The 25931-nt window shown below is 38.8% G+C and overlaps 3 protein-coding genes across 4 annotated transcripts in view; 2 read left to right on the top strand and 1 right to left on the bottom strand.

The window, feature by feature from the left end:
• Positions 1–1090: 1090 nt before the first annotated feature.
• LOC111871164 (protein argonaute-2-like) lies at positions 1091–3812 on the top strand. The gene has a single exon (XM_033754130.1). It carries the CDS (start codon positions 1255–1257, stop codon positions 3691–3693), a length of 2439 nt encoding a protein of 812 aa, XP_033610021.1. The 5' UTR covers positions 1091–1254; the 3' UTR covers positions 3694–3812.
• Positions 3813–7762: 3950 nt separating this feature from the next.
• On the bottom strand, positions 7763–19590 carry LOC111871165 (coiled-coil domain-containing protein 124). Its single transcript, XM_023864052.2, has 5 exons — positions 19443–19590; positions 16043–16210; positions 13504–13638; positions 10049–10194; positions 7763–8264 (listed from the first exon to the last, which is right to left on the bottom strand). The coding sequence occupies exons 2-5, from the start codon at positions 16199–16201 to the stop codon at positions 8072–8074; spliced, it is 633 nt and encodes a 210-aa protein (XP_023719820.1). The 5' UTR covers positions 16202–16210; positions 19443–19590; the 3' UTR covers positions 7763–8071.
• Positions 19591–19823: 233 nt separating this feature from the next.
• LOC111871166 (unconventional myosin-Ie) overlaps positions 19824–25931 on the top strand; it is a 154874-nt gene continuing 148766 nt past the window's right edge. Inside the window, exons 1-2 of one of the 2 annotated variants that reach the window (XM_033754129.1) lie at positions 19824–19986; positions 23542–23667. In XM_033754129.1, coding sequence (XP_033610020.1) covers positions 19954–19986; positions 23542–23667 — 159 coding nt within the window. In that variant the 5' untranslated portion in view covers positions 19824–19953. Of the gene's footprint in view, positions 20052–23541; positions 23668–25931 lie in introns of both variants that reach the window. The other variant, XM_023864054.2, reaches the window with a different exon arrangement.

The raw sequence follows: 25931 nt of genomic DNA, 5'->3' as shown, positions 1-25931 counted from the left end.
CAGTGTTCATTTACTTTGTCAGTTTAACAGATAATTCATGCATTTTTAGTGTCTCACTTATTCATAGCCTTCTGACCGGTTATGGGGTCGTCAGATTCATATGCAGTTGATGCAGACTAGAGCGCCCAGATGGACTCTGGGGCCTACCCAGCCTCCAATACAATACCCGGAGATCTTTCACCGGGATTAAAGCGTGTAGATCAGTGATAGCGGTATAATTAATTGTAGCTACAGAAAACTCTTTGTGCTGTAATCCTAGTGACATATACAGTGTGTATATAATGTGACATATTTGCGCTATGGAGAACCCCCCCCCGCCAGCGGTAGCGTAACAGTGCTGCCGCGTGGCAGCTCTTCCCACTGTGACGTGGCAGGTGATAAACAGTGACCTAGCGGGGGATGCCGTGGTTGCTATGCAGCAATTAACAACTCTCGATAGCGTTCCCAGGAACACCTGTAAACACGGTAACTAGGCAACAAGGAAGCGAGACGTTTTCCCGTTCTCTGGCTGAGAGTTTATAAGAGAACTACACTGCCTAAGGAGTCAGTTGAAATATAGCAGCTGCCGAGTTCAGTTATAACGAGTGAATCGTGATAAGTGTGAAGAGATTTGTGTGTAGGGTTGTAAAGTGTGTAAACCCATAACCGTGTTATAATTAATTGTAGCCAAGACTTGTAGGTTGTGAAATAGACTTATTAACAATCCGAACGTCGTCTTCGGTAGCAAAACACGTTACAAAAATTTGATTCAACAAAATGAGGAAGAAAGTACAAAAGACATCTTGGAGGCAGCAAAATGGAGACCAATGTGATGGGTCAAAGAAAACTGGCACTGTACGGAAAGGAAGTAAAACTACACAAATCGAACCATCACAACTTAAAGAACAACAACAACAACAACAACAACAACAACAACAACAACAACAACAACAGGAAACGCTTTTAAGTATTGAAGGATGTGCTAGACCATCTCAACCACTGCAGCAGAAGATGGTGCTTCATCAGGAACAAGTACTACTAACTCAGGTGGGGGCAGTTGTTGGTACTTCTGGTTTTTGCAATGGCCACACAGGACCACACAGAGAGCAAATGAAACACAGCCAAGGACTAGAACATGGAAGTACTTTACAAGGAGCACTGTCAGCAGGAGCTGCTCAGCGAACTGTAGGTGATACATCAGGTGCTGAAACAACAAAGCAGTTAATTCAGACATTGCAATTACCAGTGAGAAAGGATTGGAATAAGTGTGGAACCATGGGGAAATCAATAATTGTTGAAACTAATCATTTTGCACTGGATTTGTCAAGAGTACGAAACAACATTATCATACATTATGATGTAACACTAGAGCCTTCATTTCCACAGAGAATGTTGAGGGCTGCCATGGAAGAATTTAGGCTCAAACATTATCCAAAACGGTTTCCAGCATTTGACGGGAAGAAAAATTTGTATAGCTCTGGAGAGCTGCCATTTGGTAGAGAGATGTGTGATCATATTGCTTTGTGTGATAATGAATCTGGTAAAGAAAGAAAGTTTAAGATTACCATCAAGTATGCATCTCAGGCTGATTTGCAGTCTCTGGTACAGTACACGGCTAGTGGGGCTTCTCTTCTTCCTCCTCAAAAAGCCATTCAAGCTGTTGATATTATACTGCGCAATGTGTCAGCCTTCAGGTTTGTGCAGGCAGGACGCTCTTTCTTTAGTCCTCCAAAGGGTCGAGTAGTGGAACTAGGTGATGGCGTCGAAATGTGGCATGGATTCTTTCAAAGTGCCATCCTGGGATGGAAACCCTTTGTTAATTTTGATGTCGCTCACAAAGGCTTCCCCTCAGCAAGAAATGTTGTAGACCTTATTTTGGAGGTATGTAAGCTCAGGCATGAAGACCTTCAGAAAGAACTAACAATCCATCAAAAGGAAGATTTCTTGAACTATATTCGTGGCCTGAAGATTGATTATATGCTTCCAGATGTGCCAACCAGCAAGAGGACATATAGAGTGAACAATATTACAAAAAGTCCAGTTGAACAGTTCTTTGAATTGGATGATCACACATGGATATCTGTTGCAGAATACTTTGCCCATGCGAAGAAGATAATTCTTTCATATCCACATCTCCCATGTCTTCATGTTGGCTCCGTGAATAGGCTCAAACCAATCTATGTTCCAGCAGAGTTGTGCACGGTGACAAGGGGTCAAGTAACGATCAGAAAATTGAATGAGACACAAATATCAAACATGATAAAGAACACTACAACATCTACCGATATCAGGAAGCAAAAGATTCAGGAAGCGCTGCGGTCAGTGAGATTCAACGACGACCCTTGTATGAAAGAGTTTGGCCTCTCAGTCAGTGACCGATTTGAAAAAGTAGAGGCTCGTGTACTAGAGGCACCACAGTTACAATATAATATTGAAGTGGACAAAAAAAATGTTGTAAAGCCTATGAAGGGTGTTTGGAGGCCATTAACATTTTTGAGCAGCAACAAGCTTTCTCACTGGATTATTCTGAACTTAAACAAATATACAACAGAAGATGAGATGAGGCGGTTTGCAGTTGAAATGCAGAACATGGGACGAACGTTGGGAATGGACATTGTTCCTCCTCCTCCCCCAAAGAGTATGCAGCCTCCAACAAAAAATACACATCAACTAATGGAATTCTTTAAAACAGTAAAGAGAGAAGTTCAGCTGGTGGTGGTGGTTGTTCCTGATAGAGGAGACTGCTATGCTAAAGTGAAGAAAGTAGCAGAGCTGAATGTTGGAGTATTGACTCAATGTGTGAAGGGAAGAACAATGTCACGTTTGAATCCTGCTGTATGCTCCAACATTCTATTGAAAATCAACTCAAAGCTGAATGGTATCAACCACACGTTTGCTTCAGTATCAAGGCCACCATGTTTGTTTCGCCCAGTTATGATAGTAGGAGCCGATGTGACCCATCCATCGCCGGATCAGATTAGCATCCCTTCAGTTGCTGCTGTAACTGCCAGTCATGATCAAAAGGTTTTCAAGTACAACATCCAGATTAGGTTACAACCTCCGAAGGTAGAGATCATTGAAGACCTGGAAAATATCATGAGACAGCAGCTTCTGTTCTTTTATAGACACACGTCTGCTTGCAAACCGGAGAGGATAATATTTTTTCGAGATGGTGTAGGTGACGGACAGTTTGCACAGGTTTTAAACAGCGAGGTGAATGCAATTCGACGTGCTTGTTTTTCTATGGGCCAAGAATATGAACCTAAAGTGACATTCCTGGTGGTGCAGAAACGTCACCACACCCGATTCTTTCCAAGAAGTGAGGATGCAGATGGGAGATATAAGAACGTTCCACCCGGTACAGTGGTTGATCGTGAAATTACTCACCCGACTGAAGTGGACTTTTATCTGGTTAGCCATTCCAGCATCCAGGGTGTTAGCAGACCTACCAAGTATCATCTATTGTGGAATGATGATGACAGTATGACAGAAAATGAAATTGAAAAGATTGCATACTACTTATGTCATATGTTCTCACGTTGTACACGCAGTGTGTCCTATCCAGCACCTACATATTATGCACATCTTGCTGCTAAGAGGGCTCGTGTGTACCTGGAGGGAGAGAACATTAAGCTGTCTAATCTACAAAGTCAGCAACATATATGTGCTGTCTTGAAAGAAATTGTTTCAGACCATCCCATGTTTTTTGTGTAAAACTTCAGCTGGCATAAGGAAATCATGTGCAATAGTTCCAAGAGTTGTCAGTTCAATAGTAGCCACTACCAAGAAACGACTAGTGACATGACTAGTAATGAAAGAATGAAAAACAGGAGACTTTGTGTGCCGTAGTTTTACTGTTCTGTAGTGTAAATCAGTGACGATGTAATAGTTATTTGTACTTAGGAGTTATAAGCATTTAATAAATTCAGTTATTAATCCAAACACAGTATCTAGTCACTATACTATGACAATCTCTTTTAAGAATTATGGTTTCAGTGTTTTGAAGTCTAGATTATCATGCAGTTGTGCAAATTGCTCTTGGAAATTGCCAAAACAAAAATTCTTCGTTTGAGTCCCGCAAGACTGTTTCACGACTTGGGGAGACGTGCAGCCTAACTCTGAGGACTATACTGCTATCAAAGTCAAAGTTACTTCATGACTGGCGGTTTACAGCCAGTCAGTTCGTTTTGTCACCAAACCCCTTGAGACTCACAACCAGAGATATTGAACCTTTGCAGTTATAGTCCTCATATAACATCCTTTTTCCTGAGAGGATGGGCATGTCTCTTATGAACATGCTTGGCCTTTCGTCACGTGTGCATATCGCACATGTAGCATGTCATTGAAAATTCTTCCTTTTGCATTACACACAAGTCCTCTGTGAGTCCAGGCTTTGCAAAACAGCACATGCCTATCCTACATCAACGGTCATAAGCTTGACCACCGCCAAGTTAAGCCTCTTATATTTTCTGTCTGGTTTCTCCATGTCCTATGCTGTGACCATGTTCATTCTCACGATTTTGTATGACTTCGTCATGTTACCTGAACAATTTTGTTATACAATAATATAGCGCACACATAAGATTGAAAACTGTGTGCAAATCACAGAATGGTGTGCAGCTTGGAAAATTTCCAATAGCATGGGAAACCTTGTTTTGTAGGAGCTGTTAATTCAAGAGGTTGGTGTGAGCCGCTAATTCCCAGCCGGGGTAAGCTGAAGTCTTTATTCATCCGATCAGTACCTTATGGAGGTTTAGTTTAATGCTGGTGATTAAACACTCGCTTTTGAATAGGAAGTCGATTCTATTAAATGTTCGGAAGGCCTTGGCTTCAATCATTTCTATGTGCAGTCTTCCTGTAAACCTCTTATCATAGATTACATGGAAATATTTCACACGATTGGCGAAGGGGGGGTGTTCTGTCCATTTGATGAAAGATAAGCCTCAGGGAATGTAAGTACATGAGAAAAGTAGACGGCCTGTGTCTTATGATCATTGGTTTCTATGTTCCAGAGCTGACACCTTGTCTCAGTAGCACTGAAACCTTGCTGCATCTTTCTGAGACCATAACACTCCCTGCAGTCAGTCATATATATTCTGGTGTCACCAGCAAAGAGACTTAGAGAGACACCAGGTGTTCGAGGTGTATCATTTATAAATATGCTGTACAATGTGGGGGACAGGGTGGAACCTTGTGGCACCCCTGCTTGTATATCCCTTGACGCAGACATTTCATCTTCAAAATTCTGAATCTCCTCTGAGAAAGAAGAGAGCTAATAAGCTTGATTAGGCTGATCAAAACTTTTAATCCCGCCAATTTACATAGCAAGCCAAGGTGTCATGTTGTATCAAAGGCTTTCTCAATATCGAAGAATACTGTAGCTGTAGACGTGTTGTTGATCAAATTTAACCTTTAACGTCCAGAGTGCCGTTTTTGCCAGTAATGAGTATAGTCCTCGTGGCCAAAGTACCCTGTTTTGGCCAGTTGAACATTTAAACTCCGCTAGTCGAAGCGCGCGTACACGCCGCTAGTAGAATCGCACACATAGTCCTAAATATTTATTTTTATATGTAGTAATTACCAGACAGACTTGAGGAAACCCCTAATAGAGGAATTAAAATGATACTTAAGTGAACAGCAAAAAAGAATATACATATGAGTTATGCCCAAACTCATCCAGGAGCCAGTACTTTTATTGCAGATTCTGCAGATTAATGTATTAAAAACATATAGTAAAATTCGATATACATACTTTTATTGTTGTTATCTGCTTGACGTATATATAGGTTGAAATGAAACTACAGTATTCAATGTCACTATGAATGCCCAGAAAACAGATCAAACTCTGTATCTAAGCCACAATACAACTGTCTGTTAACGACCATAGATAGGGCAATAATCTCTTGCATCTGTAACGGAAGGTCTTAGCACTGAAGAAGGGACCCCTCTAGCTCTTTTTCTTGAATAGCTTTTCTTTCATTCTTCTGTCTTTTAGTCAAAAGTTTCAAAAATCTGAAGGGTGTAACAAGATGTAAGTTTCCCCAGCAGAGAACCAAATGATTTTATTGCTTCCATCAGTTTTATGATACGAGGGTCTGCTAAAATTTGTCAAGTGTTACCAACAGAAATTAAGTTGTAATGCAGAACAGCTCTGTGAAGAACTGGAAAAATATTTTTGCAGTACGTATCAAAATTAAAAGAAAAAATTGAAGAAAAAAAAAGTATAATTCTTTTTACAAACATTTTCAAATCTTACGTTATGAAATACGATACTATGTTCTTTGCTGATACAAACAAAGTTAATTCCATTCATTTATCATAAAAATTATGTTAGATACAGCATTTAAAAAAATACAATGCTTAAAATTGTTTAAGTGCTCTAACAGGAACGGACATTTAAACGCGCACCAGCAGCGGGCGTTTAAATAAACTCCGGCCAGCTCAAGCTTACTACCATTTCAAAACTCCGGCGTTTAAAGGTTAAGGTCCAGTGACTGTAAGGAAAATGGAATGGACCCATGTTCACCTATGGACTTTTCATCTAAGGCTTGATTTAGGTGCAGTTTGACATGAATAAGGAAATGTGCATGAACCACATGTGATATTGTATTCACAGAGGCACATCTTCCATGAGCTCTGGTAGAACATTTACAAAATATGATGGTATGCTGCTTGTATAAGTTTACATGGCGAAACATGGTGCTATTGAGCCAGTCCCACATGATACCTGCCCACACATTAATAAACAAGAAGTTCTGGGAAGAACTAATTGCCTATTTTCCTCTCACATGACACACACCACACGGAAAACAATGCATCCAACAATTCTTCTATTGCCATGCGTGTACTCCTTGCCATGGTAACATTTTTACTGAGCCACTGCTTAGCAATGATAGGGGTATGCATGCACAGAGTGATGGGAAGAGGCTATTAAATATGCTGTTATGATAGGTGACATGTGGTTAAGGCACTATGCTACAAGTTGGAAGGTCGCGGGTTCAAATACTGATGAGGTCATTGGATTTTTTCAGTTGACCTAATCCTTCTGGCCGCACTATGGCCCTGGGGTTCACTCAACCTCTAACAGAAATGAGTACCAGGAATTAAATAAATAATTTTCCTGGGGAGTGAAGCATGGCCGGCGCGTAAGGCTGACAACCTTACCGCCACCTTTGAGCCGATTGTCTAGACAATGTGGGACCCTCAACGTCTCACAACCCTATGTGCCTTCACGGCCTGTTACAGGGATAGCTTTACTTTTACTTTATGATAGGTGTCATGACATGCACACCAAGTTGCATAAAGATTGGTTCAGTTAACAGGGGGGATACACAGACAGACAAGAGCATATAAGCCTACTTTAGGATAAGAGGCTAAAAATCGACATTGATGCCTTAACTGCAGGGACTTCACATCTGCCCACACATGGGCATTATGGACAATGGTAAAACTATATCATGCAAATTTTGTTTCATTGGTAATTTGGTGAAAATCTTAAGTGGGTACATGAAATATTTTGTGTTATATAAAAGTAAAAAAATGAAAGTAAAGGCATCCCTGTAACAGGCCATGGAGGCTCACAGGGTTGTGAGATGTTGAGGTTCCTACATTTTCTAGACAACTGACTCATAGATGGTGGTAAGGTTGTCAGTCTTACACGCCAGGCGCCTTTTACTCTCAAGAATATTCCAAAATATTCCTGGTACTCATTTCAGTTAGAGGCTGAGTCAACCCCAGGGCCATAGTGAGGCTGGAGGAATTAGGTAAATTGAAAAAATCCACCTCACTGCAGTGTTATATAAAAAGTATCATAATTATCTTTAACTTAAATTCTTGAAATTGGCATGGGGTACCAAAGAAACAAACATACAGTTCGCATTTGCAGTGGAGGTATACGTCACAAGCACTGCAGCACACTGAGGAGAATAATTACTTGTGCTCTTTTCAAACACTGGCTAATCAGAAACTTCTGAGTCACAGAAACTGACTATATATTCTCTTCAATCCTTTAAATTAAACTGTTCTTTTACACTCCTGCAATTTTTATACTAAGAAACTGTCACAGTGTATTTATTTTCAAGAACTGCTAGGTTTAAGAAGCCATTTGTTGGTTTAATGGGTTTTCTGGAGATCGCATCCACTCTTTACGCAGAATCTGCTTCAGTTGAGATATTCTTAAGGTTGGGTTTTCTGACTTGATTCGAGGCAAATTTGCTTCTTCAAATGCTGTAAATGCGGCCTTCAACCTTTTCTCTGGATGCCGATCAATTTCTGCCTCCTTAAAGCTGTAACATAAGGAAAAGCCAGAGTTATGAATGCATGAGGGGTAGGCCTCCTCGGCCCTTGTACCGCGACTTACAGTGATCTTTTGTGCTTAAGCCATAGTTAGGTCCATTATGTGATTCAGAATGGTAGGGGCTGGAGGAGATGCAAATGATTATCTAGGTGTAAAGTATTTTCCTGCTTGTTTTAAAGTCAAAGCTATGCTAAGATGTACTTTTATGGCTATAACCTCACTTTATTATTCTGAGTGAATGGAATAGTATACAATGGCTCCTACCACCTTAGAAGTAGATGGATTTCATCATTATTGCTACAAAGTATAGCTGAGATGGCAATTCAGAGAAAAGAGAGAGACTTAAGGAATAAGAACATTTCACACAAGTCAGATAGCTAACATGCAGTAAGCACACTGAAAAAGATTTCTTTAAAGGTGTTTATTGCCTCAGATATTTATATTGATTGGTATTGATTATATATAATATTCAGTACCTTTGTCTATACTATGTGGTACGGAAAACACAAAACTTTTTCCAGTCATGGCACTGACATAATCACAAAACAGAGCTATGATAATTACCTCAGGGTTATATGAGTGGTGAATATAATGGGTTTACCATGTAACTTATACAGCCTTTCATTTCTGATCTGGTAGGTAGGTGACCATATCCTATTATGTGGTGTAGAAGCGATCTATGTGCAACACTATTTTGTCCCTTGGCAACAGTTTAACCTTCAGTGTATGGAATCTAATTTTGCTTGTACATATTCAAGGCCAGCTAAGAAGGGAACACACATCACAAGACATGATTTACACATAATATATGAAAAACGACCCCCATAGTGGAAGAACCACATGCAAGTTTTAATTAAGACACATAAGATGAATAATCTTAACAAGTTTTAGTGTGTGTAAATTTATTACAGTTGACAAATATGCACTTTTTAAATACTTTTATAAAGACATATAAAGGCAAGCAATGAAATAGATTAGCGTAATTAGGGCATCTGATGATGGCACTATGTTGCCGAAACATGTCATGAAGTAACAGGTGAAATTGAGTGCACTACAAGACTACAAGACATGGATGAAAATCAGTGCAACAGGACGCTAAAATACAACATTCTACTAAATGAATGACAAATAGAATGATAGCAGGTATAAATGAAAACCTAATAAAAAACTCTGTACTTATATTACTGTCATTGTTAGCGACTAGACATGAGGTTTGAAATGATAGCTGGATTTATTGAAAGCTTATAAATTGTAACTAGAAATAATTAAACGTCTTCACTAATCTACATACTCTTAACAAATCACCATCGCAAATACTACGTCTCCTATGTCCTACTACTCGTTACTTGGTAGCGGCGTCTAACAATGGAACTCAAGACGGACTAACTGCAGACTCTGACCTCAGACCTCTGACTGTTGGTTGGATAAACAGCTGCTGGCCCTCACCAACACAGTCATTCTCAATTCTGAGCCCTGTTCGACTCATGACCATATTTTACTGTCTTGTGACTGTTGAATCCATTGGTCCTTGCTATATAGCCTCAGCATGGGCCAAATATAAAACATTGCTTCTATGGGCCCTCTGTTATGGCGTGTGTATTCGTTCCCACAGACACATGTTCATCATGCCATTACATAGTAATGGCCACCTCATCTCATTAAACTGTTCCACCTTTCAGCTTTCATATCACAATATTGTGAAGTAAAATAAATAAACATATATCCAAGCAAACAAATTTTAAAATGGGACTACTGAAATTAGTCAGCCAGTACCTTAGCACTGCTATTGCTTCTTCTATAGATCGTGCCTCTTCCCCTACTACTTGAAGCCTGTTAACATTCTCCTCCAGTGGTTTCTCAATGTGAGTCACAGGCTCCTTCACCTTTGTAGTAGCCAGTTTTCGTTTTTCTGTCTCTGCCTGAAAACCCATAAGTATTTAGCATTTAAAATACTGTTTACCATCTGTTGCTTCATGTGGCCAAATGTTGTGTGTGGAGGCTTGGGTGAAAATTATCTCTGTCCAAAAACATCCATTACAATAGGACCATGTCCAACCCACTGCTAAACATGAAAAATAGCATTCTACATTATATGGCATGCACTGAACAGGCTCATGTGACAGAAGGAACATTATTGTACAATGAACTCTTCCCGTAGAATAAACAACTATTCAATTCACATGCGAGTATTGTTAGATGACCTCTATCCCAAATGGTGAAAAGTCAAAACTATATACCAAATGCATAACTATTAATATTAAGGCTTCAGTGTTTATTGTTATTGCACTAAATGAAAATTAAACTTATATAAGGTAATGGTAAAGTTATCCACGTACTCAATTAAATAAGCACTCTGTCATGAAGAGACATGAGGAGTGGAAGAACAGCTTCACCATTCTTAACCTCAGCATTAGATGGGGGTAAGTGATACAGTCTGGTCATTATACTGACCGAGGTATCCTGGCTTCCAAATTATTTACTATGTGCCTCAAGGTCACATTAATGAAGCACTACATTATGAATAAAACAAACATGATATTACCACACTCAAAACTCATTAAAGACTTTTTCTTATTGTGATTCTGTTCATTTACCATGTTTAACATGAATATGCAAGTTCAGAAGTGTACCTGTAACATCAATTTTGTTTAATTACCTCAAAAAGACTTAAGACATAAAATATTCTTCATTTTTCTATACAACTTCTATTTGAAATATTTTTTCTCTGATAAATATTTAGAATGATATGTGCAGAATTGAACATAGGTATTCACATAGACTGACCATTAAAATGTCTGATCTAAATTAAAAATTAGCTGAATCAAAAAATTTTTGCAAAATTCTCCACTATCATATTTCATGGAAATCCATCTGGCAGTTCAGAGTTGTTTCATGTGCACAGTTAAACAGATGAACTGAGCAAACTCGACAGGTGCTCTCCACTGTGTGAACAAACCTACAAAGGCAAACATTTACAGTCTGATGAAATAATTCATATCTGAAACTGTACAAAATATCAGTTAAACCTGTGGTAACATGTGAAACAGGGACTTTAAGTGACCAAGACAAAAGGAGAATACACAGAAATGGAAATGAAAACATTTTTAAGATCCTTTACTGGATATGCAGGGCATGCGGTAGTGTAGTTGGTTGATACACTATGCTACAAGCCGGAAGGTTGTAGGTTCAAGTCCTGATGAGGTCATTGGATTTCTTTCAATTGACCTAATCCTTCCAGGCGTACTATGACCCTGGGGTCGACTCAGCCTCTAACAGAAATTAGAATATTCTTGGGGGTAAAGAGCAGCTGGCACATATAGCTGACAACCTTGCCACCATCTATGAGCCGATTGTCTAGAAAATGTGGGAACCTCAACATCTCACAACCTATGGGCCTCCACAGCCTGTTACAGGGATACCTTTACTTTTTACTTTTTTTACTGGATATGCATACATGTCTGGACAAAAAGAGAAATACTGATATACAAGGATAACAATAGATGGGAAGACCATCTAGTCATAATGGGCTAAGAAGGTTGTTGAAGATAACAGTTACAAACCTATTGAGCAGTGAATAAGACAATGACCAAGGAAATGTTGGAAAGAGGATTTTTGGGGACAGTTCAGTAGCCTTTACACAAAAATAATAAGAATAGTTGTCCAGTATAATTATAAAGCTTACTTTACTTTTTGGTCAACAGTGAAACTCTTCTTTATACAGGGTGTCCCAGGAGGAATGTGCCAAACTTCGGGAGGGTGTTCCTTATGTTAAAGTATGCCGATATAACCCAAAACACCTATGTCCAAAGTTGAACGGTTACGGAGATAATGGCCCGAGAAAAGTGTGGTCTTCTAGCGGGTCCACGGATTATACCTATCAGCTGAGAGGAATTATCTCTGTTTGTCCTTGACTGCCGTGATTCATCCTATCCGTGCTTATGGAGTTGGCTTTATCAGAACGCGCAGTCAGCACGTTACGTCATCGCTTACCATTCATGTGTCATGTACAGTGCTTGGAACTCTTAACGACAACTTTGAGATGGCATGCGAGTTTTTTGTACTTCAATTTTATGGCTTCATGTCACTCACAAGTTAGTTTGATGTTACGTACATTATTAACGTTACAGAATCCACATATTCCTGCCAGTTTTAATATCTATTTTGTAATCAACAAGTGTGTAACCCCGGTCAAAGTTTGACACTTCTCTGGCCATTATCTCCGTAACCGTTCAACTTTGGACATAGGTGTTTTGGGTTATATCGGCATACTTTAACATAAGGAACACCCTCCCGAAGTTTGGCACATTCCTCCTGGGACACCCTGTACACTCAACTCTTGATTATCCGGGGGCGGATAAACCGGTTTGCGGTTTAACCGGGGCTTTTTTGAGGCTTATATGTTGTTTAATATTCATTCACTTTTGTTTCACTAACACTGTTTTCGTACTAGTGTGAACTGAACTCTGCATTTTTTGGTTCCGTTATGCTCACACAATGTTCTAGGGTAGGGGTGAAAGAATGCAAGGATTTGTGGAAAGTTTCAAGGACAGATACACCGCCCCAATTAGTCTCTTTGTATCGATCTTCAAGTGTGTTAGCAAAATGTCAGGGTGTAGAAGGAAGCGTGTTGTGTTAAGTATTCAACAGAAACTCGTGTGAGCCGGGCTTCAAAATGTTAAGCAGTGATGAAATCGTAAGTTCAGTGGGGGTGCAGCCAGAAGAGCGGGAAGAAAGTGAGAATGAGGAAGAGGTGGACAATGCTGCTAGTAAGAAAATATCACATGTTGCTGCTCTTAATCATTTGGAATCCTTACTAGGCTATCTTGAGAGTGAAGAGAACAGTTTATTAAATGACAAGCTAATATTACGTAGGCTTTATATGGATATCCGTAAAAAGGAAAATGCTGCGAAAAAGCAAATGACAATATTAAATTTTTTAAAGTGTTAAGTGTGAATATTCGTAAAAAGTGTTGGAGGTTGTTGGAACACTGTGATTGAAATAACTAATTCATACTTCAGTGTAATGTAAAAAAAAGTATTAAATAGGGCATGAGATGACATAAAAATGAGGTTGAATAAATTTAAATACAGGTAGGCCTACAGTATTATGAAGGTACAGTATTACAGTACTGCTTTTAATAAAATTTGTTTTAACCAGGTTTTTGATTAATCGTGATTTCCATCCCCACCATTATCCTGGATAATCGAGAGTTGAGTGTATATATTACCTGTATCTGAGCCTGTGTAATTTTAGCAAGTGGCTGTTTTCCAGACGTCTGTATGGATTTCAGTTCTTGCTCAAGCAATGCTTTTGACTCAGCCTTTTTCTCAAGTACCTCTTGTTTCTTCTTAGCTTGCTCTTCCTAAAGGAATGTGTAAAAGACAGTACTTACACCATAAATATAGTTACATCACTGGAAAATGCGAGAATAAAAATATATTAAATATAAAGAAACTTCCTGATATTATTAATAAATAAATTGTGTTATTAGGAAGAAACAGATAATTGTTACAATGTAAACTCCTCTTCTGTCTTCAAACGAAGTATCTTGCAAACAGGCTGCTAAAACAGCCAACTTAATATTCAGTGACATGTCACACAGTGAGTTATCTGCAAATACTTCAAATTCATGAGATTAAATGAAAATATGCTACAGTTTTCATCCAGACATTCTACTAGAGCTAAGAACATGAGGGCATAAGTGATTTTCAAAGACAATTTTTAGCGAAATGTATAGTAAAGGAAGTGCACTTTTCTGGATGACAAAAATAAGATCTGAAGATGAAAGGACCAAAATTTGACAGCAAAATAGTATCGCACTTCATTTCCAAATCTGCAACCTGGAAACAGAAGGCATGTGAGTGGCTTGAGCTGAGGCGTTGTCCTAATTATGTGTTTACCGTAATCTGTTTCTTCTACATGAGTGGAAAGAGTGGACAGAAGCCTTTGTTCACAAAAAATTATTTCTTTAACTGTTGTTAACAGGTACATGTTTCCTGTCAACATGCTAACAAATTCTCTTTCCAAGGCAAAACATGGTTGATCCAGACCACTGTGTAAAGGCAAGAAGCATGTAGGCTGGAAACATCAGTTTTTTCTACGTGTGTCAGATAAGCACAACTACGACTGTTGACCATAACCAGTGTGGATGTTTGGTGCTCCTCAGATCTTGCATGTTTAAAAGGCTGCCTTGTTGATACTAATGACAACAGGAACTTAGATATTACAAAGGTGGGGCTGGCTCTAGTGAGATGATATTCTGCATGATGTACGTACCATGTTTCACAAAACCCCATCAACTGGTCCAGAAGTTATGGATAGGTTTGATATACACATAGTAATATCACAAGCCTGTTTTTCTATATAAAATAAGAAACTTGGGCTATAAATCAGTCTGACACCAAAACTGTAACCACTGTAAAACTTGGTGCTGAAGATACTCATTACAACAGCTTGCAATACACAGTCTTAGTCTTAACTTTAGTCTTAAAAATATTAATAACTGACAGGTTATGTGTTATTAAGTTTGTGTATGAAAATATACAAAATTTCATTGAAGTGTCTTAGTTGACAGCAATAATGATTACAGGCCATGAACACATCAAACATCCCCAAATGGCTTTAAATGCCATTATATGCATAAAGAACACCTATATGTTGGGAAATGAACATCTATACAGTGGAACCTCGCTTAACGAGCATAACATTCCAGAATCTTACTCGTAATGCAAAACACTCGTTAAGTGAAACAATTTTTCACATATAAATTAATGTAAAATACGATAATGTGTTCCATGCCGAAAAAACACTCAAAAAATTTTATGTATAACGTTTATTCAAAGAAAATTATATATACATTGTTAAGGAGCGTGAATCATCATCTTTTCTTCCATGCGGAATGAACTAACCTGGAATGCGAATTTGATTTGCAGAAAAGAAAAAATAAATCTTAATAATTAGTTTATTATTTATGATACATATGTAATTCCTTTTTACTAGAAAGCTGTCTAGAGACATTTGTTTTTGCCGATGCTTCAAAATTTGGTGAAAATGTGACACAGCATTACCATTAAATAAATTTGTAGCGTGCATAGCCACTGCCTTATTAGGGTGATGCTTCTCAATGTACAATGCAACAGTTTCCCATGCTTTCAGCATTTCTCTTATTGCGCCAGAAGATTGTTGCTTTGCTGTTACCTCCTCCTCCTCCTCCTCTGACAAACTCTCCTCCACAACTCCTTGATGTGAAACACAATGCAACTCCAAATTGTGCAAATCGTTGATGTAGACCAATTGTATGTGCGTGCTAGATCAGCCACGCTCACACCTTGTTGTAGCTTTTCAATGATTTTACATTTCACTTCTACGGTTATTTTTATTCTCTTATGGTTGTCTTTTTGCGGCTTTTTCTTCGAGGAAATTTTTGCAAGGGTTATTAAACTTTGCACAAAAAAATCACAAATAATATGTCTGAACACAAGTTTGGAAAAATGTGTGATCACAAGCGACACCAAGATGCTAGTGGAACGAGTACTAAACATAGACGGATGTAGTAAGTGCACAACCCGCAACTTGCCCTCTCGTCACTCATTATGCGAAACGTTGCTCGTTAAGCAAGTCATTTTTTTACAATTTGTTTTGCTCGTTATGTGAATTACTTGTTATGAGAGGTGCTCGTTAAGCAAGGTTCCACTGTAATCTGAAAACAGCAGTGCCCAAAAGCCAAGTACTACTGGTAGCCATTACACCTTTAAATGCAAACATACTTTCCTCTGCTGTTTTCTGGCTGCATGCTTGTCATCATCTCTCCAATATTCATCTTCAAGTTGCTGCTGCCGCCGAGTACTTTCAATTTCTTTAGCAGCTGATTTACGGGCACGAGCAGCTGCTGATTTACTGTTCTCACCCACAAATTTTTTGGGCATGGCATAAACCTGTTAAGGGAATATGAGCACAATAAACTGCAAATTAGTAATTCCCACAAACTGGAAATTTTCCAAACACATAAACATGCCATGTCTCCTAGCATTCTATTTCTATATACACCAAAATGAAATTGAGAAGTTTGTGTCAAATACAGGATAAGCTATTTCTGGGAATGGTGGCATAGTTGGTTGAGGCACTATGCTACAAGCCGAAGGTTATGGGGTCGAATCCTGATGAGGTGGATTTTTTTCAATTTACCTAATCCTTCCAGCGACACTATGGCCCTGGGGTCGACTCAGCCTCTAACAGAAATGAGTACCAGGAATATTTGTGGGGGGTAAAGGGTGGCTGACAACCTTACCGCCATCTATGAGCCGACTGTCTAGAAAATTTGGGAACCTCAACATCTCTCAACCCATCTCAGGCCTCCATGGCCTGTTAAAGGGATACCTTTACTTTACAATTATAAGTTCAGTCCTTTAATACTTAGAATTATGTACATACGTTTTCGTGTAAGTGTGCTGTAACTGTATATAAGAGACAAACTCCGTCTTAAGTGCAACAATTTAATTGTAGTTCTTTCTTCTTCCCTTCCTCCACACTACATGTTTCGGCCCTAAATGGCCATCATCAGGTGTGTATTCTTATGTAGCTGCTACACTGCCCGTAGTTTAAAATTTAAAATCACCAGTCTTTCCAATTGTATGTATGTATTATATCTCTGTTAACCTACACGCATCAATTTGATTTCTAAAATTGGCACTTTTTTAAAACTTCAATTCAAATTAAAATGTCTATAAATTTTCTGTTCTTTTTCTTTTTCCAAATTTTTAAAAATTTGAATTGAAGTTTTGAAAAACTGCCAATTTTAGAAATCAAATTGACGTGTGTTGGTTAACAAAGATTTTATACATACATACAATTGGAAAGACTGGTGATTTTAAATTTTAAACTACGGGCAGTGTAGCAGCTACGTAAGAATACACACCTGATGATGGCCATTTAGGGCCGAAACATGTAGTGTGGAGGAAGGGAAGAAGAAAGAACTACAATTAAATTGTTGCACTTAAGACGGAGTTTGTCTCATATATATTGTGTGAGTGTAACAGGATGCTTAAATATAATAGTGCTGTAACTGTATGAAGTTGGCTGCGCCATAGCTCAAGAGGTTACATGCTGGCTTCCCACAATTGCGGCCCGGATTCAATCCCAGGTCTGGTCAAGTGGAATTTGTGGTGGACAAAGTGGCGCTGAGGTAGGATTTCTCTGAGTTCTTTGGCTTCCTCTGCCAGTCTTCATTCCACCAAATTCTCCATCATCATAATCAGCTGGGGAAGGTACATTAGGCCAATCAGTGGCCGCCATGCTGAGTGGACCCAACTGGACTCCACCCCCACTATGCAAATTTTTAATTTTAAACTGTTTAGGATTAAATTATTTGGCTTTATGACTTTGAGTAACTTACACTAAATGCTTGAGTGGAGTAACATGGCGTCACTTGTGACACAACAGCCTGGTGGTTTTTGTGCCAAAGAAGGTTCTGACATGAGACATTCTCATAAGCCAACACATGAGGGTTGAGCAGAGTCTGCAGTAAACAGATACTGTGTACATCTCATAGGAGAAGGATATGTTTATTGCAGCTCCACATATGCATATTTTACAGTTTCTTTTACTTCAAGTTCAAATTTAAAGTTATCCAACAGATCTGCCTCTAAATTGCTAACTAAAGCAACTTTACTCGTACATCATACACACAGCCACAACTGAATGAGTGAAGCATAACTGAATTGTCTTACAAATCTGAAAATAGTTACTGAATTAATGACGAAACATGTGCCTTTTGCTATGATTTCTACATTTCATCTCCCTTTGAAGCAATGCATCAAAAGGAATCTTAATCTTCTGCCACCCTGGGCTACCCGTATATCAAACCCACATCTTACGTAATTAGTGGCATACTTGTTATAGCCCAAATAAGTCTGGGTCAGTTGTAATGCTCCATGCAGGACAAGGGTAGTGTTAGCTGTGTGTTAATGGCCAGCAATGTATGGTTTGTTTAGTTCCTTAGTTCTCAAACTAAACAGTGAATGTTTTCTTACTTTTAAACGACACATCTTCATTTTGTAGATGTGTTCCTTGTGATTGGGGATGAATTTTTGTATTACTACTTAAATGAGTTTTGACTGTTACACTGATGCTAGTTAAGAGGCCAAAGGGGAATGTATAGTGCAAACATCCCTTCACTAGAAAACTATGTTATATTAAATTATCTGCTTGCATGGATCCAAACTGAAATATTCAACACAAGAAAGTTGATTCTGATATAATTTACTTGGGGTGTAATCAAATTGCAGCTCCTGGCAGCCTTCTCTTATGTTGTTTTGTAGTAACATTTTCATCCTTTTGCAGTATTACTGATGTCTGTAATAGCTCATGCCAGTATGAGATCAGACACCAAAGGTGGGACAGAGAGAAAGACACCGACAGACAGATAAGTTCCAATTCTGGCTGTAGAGCATATAATCCAATTAAATACATTTCAAATTCACGAACAAATATGTTTGACTGCCTGCAATGTTGGGTGTATGTTCAACAGTTTATGTCAGTTGAAAGGTCCAGTGCATCTTAGTTTCCGCCCCTTTCCGAGCTGATCCAGAGGGCCAAGATACTATTACATTACAAATGGAGTACTGTAGTTTTTAACCTTCAACTTACAAACTTACAAGATTTTTCCAATTAGCAATACAGTTCCTTCAGTCTGCAAAGGTTCTAAGGAAACTGTTTAACTTTTGCACCCTTTCAGAATGAAGCAGGCCCACTCCTAAATCAGGAGTTGAAATTGGGAAATGTCTTCAGACATCCATCTAGACCTTAAAAAGGTTTAATTTATTGGCGCATTCATATTCTCTCCCCCAAAAGCATGCTAGACAAGGCGCTCAAATCCCAAACGTAGCTGCTCTCAGCTGTCGCGATAAGTCACTGAATTATCATGGCTGATAATTTAAATTGTTCAGTCATTCTAATGACGTTCCGTGGTCATTAGTGTTAATAGTATCAATTTTAAATAACCACAGACCTCTAAACATAGCTGAAAGCATAAGAACAGAACGGATTCGGCATATGATACACAGCAACCCATTCTCTACTTCAACGTTGAGGTTAAGTCAGGATGAAACAGTATTTTGAAACATATGCTATATACCAAACGTTTGGCATTTTGAAGCATTACTTACGAACCTGACTCGGAGAGCCAAACGAAATGCCTAGAATTAACCACACAACATACTCAGAAAATGACAATAATTATCATTATACGTTTATGCTCATCGTCTTGTGCTTTGCAACCTACTTTCGATTTGAACCGAACAAATATACAACGTCCTTCGATCACCGATCACCTAGTAACCATGGAGTATGGTGTCGACATCTAGTGGCATATGGAGATTTATAGAATTCCCAAAGATATTTCATGGCAGTCGCGAGAGAAAAAAATCAATTTTACTGGATCCAGGGGTACTGTGGAGTTGCAGTTAATAAGATGATGGTAACAATTTCCTTCGACACGTCGGTCGACTTTCAGCCGACCACACGGTGTATTGCCTTTAAAGTGGAACTCTTGCCGACGCCGGACAAGGAACGGTTTAAGAAACAGCCATTGATGGCCATTGATGGCAGTGAAACAGACTGTACCGTGTCTCCTGTCAGTAGTATGGAGTTGTATATCGCCGTAGGTGACTAATCTGTGCCAATGAGTAATGGACGAAATGGAGTTAACATGGCGGTATGGTGATTAAAAGTATTGAATCGTTTTAAAATTTATGTGTCAAAATTACCTGTAAAACAATGGTGAGTGCTATTGTAGAAATATTAGGCACAGTTTGGTATAGAATATACTGTCAAGTCATTTATTTATAGTGTGAAATACTGTCAAGTCATTTATTGTAACTTGACGTAAGGCTTTCGCCGTTCAACTTGCAGAGATGTAAAAATTGCATTTTGAAGGAATTGTTATTTTATAACCGAAAAACCTTATAATTTACTAAGGTAAGGTTATGTTGTACTCTTCACCAGTTATAGACTGCTAAGCCAAAGAGGAAGAGATTGGCAGAGCATGTAGCACTGGTGGAGAGAGGAATGCATGTACGTTTTTGGTGGGAAAGCCAGAAGGACAGAGAGACCATTAGGAAGACCTACACGTAGGTGGGAGAATAATATTAAACTGGATCTTGGAGAACTAGGATGAGGTGTTGTATACTGGATTGATGTGGCTCAGGATAGGGACCAGTGGATGGCTCTTGTGAATGCAATAATGAACCTCCAGGTTCCATAAATTTTTGGAAAATTGTTGAGTAACTGAGTGACTGGTTGGTTTTATGCCTTCTGAAGATGGTCAGCTGACCGAAACATGTAAAGGAAATAAGTACCTACTAATTGAGCCACACTGAATGGTGTCAAACAATTATTCTATAATTTAATAACAGTATTGCTTCACTTCATTCTATCATTGAATGTAGCAGTATACTCAGCTTCATATTTGAGAGGCCCCTGGATTGAGTGAGAGGCTGTAGATTGCATGATTCATCATTCATAAATATATTATCATCTGACACTGAATAACCTATGTAGTTGATGCAGGTCATTAAGCAAAGGAACAGTTATAGCCCTTAGATTTTCATGGCTGGAGCTTCTGTTTGACTTTAGCTTTTGGGACTGGGTTATGTATATATGTATTTTTTATGAGGCCGTGCCAGAACTCAAGTGGTTAGTCTCTGGCTTCCCACTGTGGCAGCCCGGGTTCGATCCCGGGTCAGGTCAAGTGGGATTTGTGGTGGACAAAGTGACACTGGGTCAGGTTTTCTCCAAGTACTTCAGTTTTCCCTGCCAATCTTCATTCAACCAATTGCTCACCAGTCACTGTCGCCTATCATCTGTGGCTGATACAGTAGGCCAGAAGTGGCTGCAGTACAAGGGACTTAGTCCCACCCCACTAGTGATACAAAAAAATGAATGTATGTATGTGTGGATGTGTCAGATGTTGAGGGTTTTCCAACGTTTCAGCAAACCTTGCAGTTGCTATCTTCAGGGTTAATGACTTTGGGAGGGGTTTTGGTGGCTCTTATGTAGCTATTGCATCAGGCAGTTTGTCACAGTTGCAAGTGTGATTTCATGAACAGAGGAAATGATGCTAACCAGTTTGTAACAGTCCAAACCTTTTAATACTCTTTAATGGACGCTATGTTCCTCTTTAGCCATTTCAATAGAGTGACTGATTTATTAGGGAGACCCATCCATTAAGAAGTTATGACTTGCTTTTCGCATTTAGACAGGAACAACTGCCTTGTTTTGTTACCTGCAGCTTGGGTGACGCTAAAGGGACATGGCCCATTATGAAAAGACATGTCTGTAGTTCGCCGAACATCTAAATGTTGTTTTGCTAATAGGGTAGCTGTTATAAAGGTGTCTTCGGAAGGGTGTAATTAGACCCTAAACTAAGAAATAACTGCTTTCACATGTAGGGTTCCGGGTTCAATATCTTTGGATCTCTTTATTCTCAAAGTTAGTAATGTGATTGTCAAGTGCTGATGGTATGATGAATTGTCAGTTAAAATCAGCCATTAGGAAACTATTCTTGCCTGGGAGAAAGGCCGTCGGTTCAGATCCTATACAGTGGATGAGGTGACACTCCCGCAGAATAGAGTGGGCAGAAGGACTTGGCATTTTGAATTCACCAGAGGCAGACGTATTGAGCTGCACTCTCCAAGTATATCTAAATTTATCCATCTTTATTTGGTTCGATTAATCTTTGATAATAATAAAAGGGCACATTACTCCGTACTTGCTAATAAAGATATAGTGTTTGCTTCTGAAATAAACAATTTGTGATTAAGCAGAAAATAGTGTCTTTGATTTGTATCAGTGGACTAGCTTTAAATGTGTAGTCTCCTCGTTGCCCCAGTTATAACCATGACACAACCCTGAGAAGAGTCAAGTGTTCTACCGAAGCGGGCAAATAAAAGGGTCAAGTGTTCTACCAAAACGGGCAAATAAATGAGTCAAGTGTTCTACCGAAGCGGGCAAATAAATAAATAAATAAACATAAAGATAGATAAGCATCGGTTGCAAGAAGTGACAGCCAAAGAGCGGTTACGAGAAGTGACAGCCGAAGAGCGGTTACAAGAAGTGGCGCCCAACGGTTATAAGAAGTTGCAGCCTAAAATAGCGGTTGCAAGAAGTGGTAGCCAAGGGCGGTTGCAAGTTGGGAGCAACCATGTGGGTAGTGGAAGGTAAAGTTGTCCCTGTGCTTAAATGATTAAGCACTGTGCCATGAAGGTGTATGGGGGAGTGGATGTATAGATCCACATTTTCTTGACCTCAGCACTACTTGGAGGTGAGTAGTCAGCTTCATGCCTCGACTGCTTTACCCTCGGAGAAAGAGCTGTCAGTGCCCATTGTATAGGAAGCTGGGTGGGCACCACATCTGGTCTGGACAACATAGAGAAGAGAAAATTTTTCTCCTTGCTGGGACTCAAATTCCAACCCCTCTGTCATCCACTATACTGACTTTGCTATCTTGGCTCCTGTGGTTAGTGAGAAGGGGTCCTAAACACAAGGTTCTTGAAGTGCTCTTCCCTACCACTTCTTGGGACCACCTAGTCACCACACAATTTTTGATCACCTTTTTACATTAACCACATGGTTATGGAAACGTGATTCAGTACCTGTTTTCACTAACCACATGGTGGCTTTGTATTGGTTAGCATCCCACTCCTCTCTGCATCCAGTCATGGCTTCAGCTCTAGCACCCAGCCTAATTTAAGAGCTATATAAGAGCTGTTAGAACTCCTCCCAAAGTCAGTAACCTTGAAGATGACAACTACAGGGTTTCCCAAAATGTTGTAAGACCCTCAAAATTTGATGTGGTCTAGTTCTGAAAGCCGAAACCATAAATAAAAAAGCAACTACTTAATAATACTTTGTTTTACCTTTAAAATATGGAAGTATAAAGTGCGAAGACAATTTTGCAAGTTCTGTGAAATCGGTAGACTCAGAAGAGAGAGCTCTGCTTGCCACCTGCTTCGTGCTGGTTTCCTGTTTGGCTTATTCTTTGACTCTAAAGATGAAGGTGACATGTTCCTTCAAGATGTTAGTTGACTTTCAGTGGACTAGTTGTTGTTCTGTCCCAGAAGGTAGAACTCTGGATCTATTATTGCTTTCACAGATGGTCAGCCAATATATGGCACCATTTATTTAAAACAAATTTGATGTTAATAATTTTAACTGATCTGATGAGTTTGATGTCATGCAGTGTAAAAACACTATAACTCTCTTACTGCAGGTGTACCATTGGCAGTCACATAATGTCAAACTCTCAGGGGTGGATGACATGGTTCTTCTGCCGAAAATATCTGAAGATGCAATTGTGGAGAACCTCAAGAAGCGGTACATGGATGACTACATATTTGTATCCTTTTAAAATATCTTTCAATTGTGTGCAGAATATAGACCGTTAGGTATTTATTACATACTGAGAAGCTTCACGCTTTTATCTTCCCTAAATAATGATAGAATTGTTAAATAATAAAGGATGTGTTATGTAGTGTGATTTAAGGAAATAGACATCAAAGGAAGAGACCACTTGGGAAACTTGAGTGTGAATTGAAGGTAATATTAAAAGGAAATAATTTACATAATGTGAACTGGATTTTATTGGCTAGGCCAGGGCTCTGTATGAGGAATTTGTGAACATTGTGATGAAACTTCTTGTTGCCTAAGGTCAACCATTGCACTGGTTAGCTATTTGATATAACAGATTTGAAGAGTATGAAGAATGCTGTATTCTGGAATGTGGCCCCATGTAGATTTTGTGTGAACCTAAGTTCCTCTGAAACGTTGGTTCACACAGTATCTACATGGCGCCACATCCCATATCATAGTCGCTGCTGTGAAAACCTCAGATATTACACAGATTTGAAGATTAACTGCAGTCAGTGGTGGATCAAAGAATCGTCAGTTGGTTTGTTGCTTTTGTATACATATTTGTTGCCATAATTAAAAATTGAATATTTGGGAGACTGAAGATGAAACACATGTGTTTGTTAACAAAATGCCAACATGGCGGATTGTGTGGAGAGCTGTATTAACCGCGCTACAGTATTAATTACTAATAATGATGAACTGAGTGAAGTAACGTGTATTTGCTGTGCAGAGCTAGAATTGGAATTGGAAAGGACTCGAATTGAACTCAGATCAACTCAAAAAATAGTTGAGTTGCTACAGGAAGAGATATATAGTATTGAATTAGAGGTTATGAACGGCACAGTTGGTTGACGTAAGAAAGACAGTGGAAGTGTCTTCCGTAATGAGGGATATAAATTGATACAAGATCAAAGTCTACGACAAAGTGAGACTACAGAAGAAGAAAAAGTTAAGTGTAATGACAATAATGTGATATATTCAAGAAAGGAACAAGATAACCAGCAGGATGAGCAGCTTCCAAATTTAAGCTTAAGATGCAGTGGTTCAATTAATAAAGATAAATGTAATTGCATAAAAGACATTTCTTCTAATGCAAATATGCGCTTGACGGTAGCAAATCGATTTTCAATTTTAGAAGAGGTTGGAACTAAGGAAGGTGATCATAGTGCACAACATGAATCAAAGTGTGATCAGGTACAATCGTTTTTTGAACCACACAGGACTCAGGATTCAGAAGGAAAATTGTTTTTTAAAATCCCAACTATAATAAACAGTATAGCTACAATGGCAATTAAAAATAACATGCCTCCACGATCTCTTAAGAAGTTCAGCAACATAAAGAAGTCTGCAAGTACAAGAATCATTAACCCAAACAGCAGAATTCAGCACAAAGTATTTATACTGGGGGACAGCCATTTTAAAGGAGGTATTGGTAAACTTAGAAGTGTACTTAGCTCAAAATTTAAAGTCTCTGGTGTAATCAGACTGGGTGCTAGTTCTGATAAAATTGTGAGCTCATCGAGTGATGAACTACGAAGTTTACACCTTCAAGATGTTTTGATCCTAAATGCTGGAGCTAATGATGTTTATAAGAACAGTAAGGAATTAGCCCTAAGTTTGTACAAAAAAATTATGGCACAAATATTATAATTCTTGATATCCCACACAGGTATGATCTTTCACATTCATCTTGCTTAAACCTTGAAATTGAGGAATTCAATAGGAAATTAAAGAAAATTGCTACCCCATACAACCATGTCGCTGTGTGTGAAACAAATGTTAAGAGAGAATGTTTCACGAGGCATGGATTACACTGGAATTCTTTGGGTAAGGATCTTGTAGTAAAACTCTTAAAGTATCAAATTAATAAAGTAATGGGTAAAGCCGTTCAAGCCCCGATCAATCTTGTCTGAAAAGATAATACCTCGGTGGTGAACAAAATTACCTGCAATGAAGGAGTGTTATCTCTATCTGATATGGTAAGTGTAAATAATGATGATAGAGCTTATTCTGTACACACTAAACAACTTGATCAGGTAAATAGAAGTGATGAAATTAATCACTGTAGAACCTCAAAGAGGCAGAGGAAGGCACCTGTAACTAGAAAGGATGATTTTTTATGGCAGACCTCTCACCGGAGGTAAACGATATTGACCCTACCAATCTGGTGTATGACCTGGGTGATGATTCCTCAATAAGTCATTCAAACAACGCTTTAATTGTAAATAGTGTTATGCATAAATCAGTTGA

The sequence above is a fragment of the Cryptotermes secundus genome, unplaced genomic scaffold (assembly GCF_002891405.2).
Source record: "Cryptotermes secundus unplaced genomic scaffold, Csec_1.0 scaffold316, whole genome shotgun sequence".
Taxonomy (NCBI): Eukaryota; Metazoa; Arthropoda; class Insecta; order Blattodea; family Kalotermitidae; genus Cryptotermes; species Cryptotermes secundus.
This window is presented reverse-complemented; position numbering and strand designations above follow the sequence as displayed.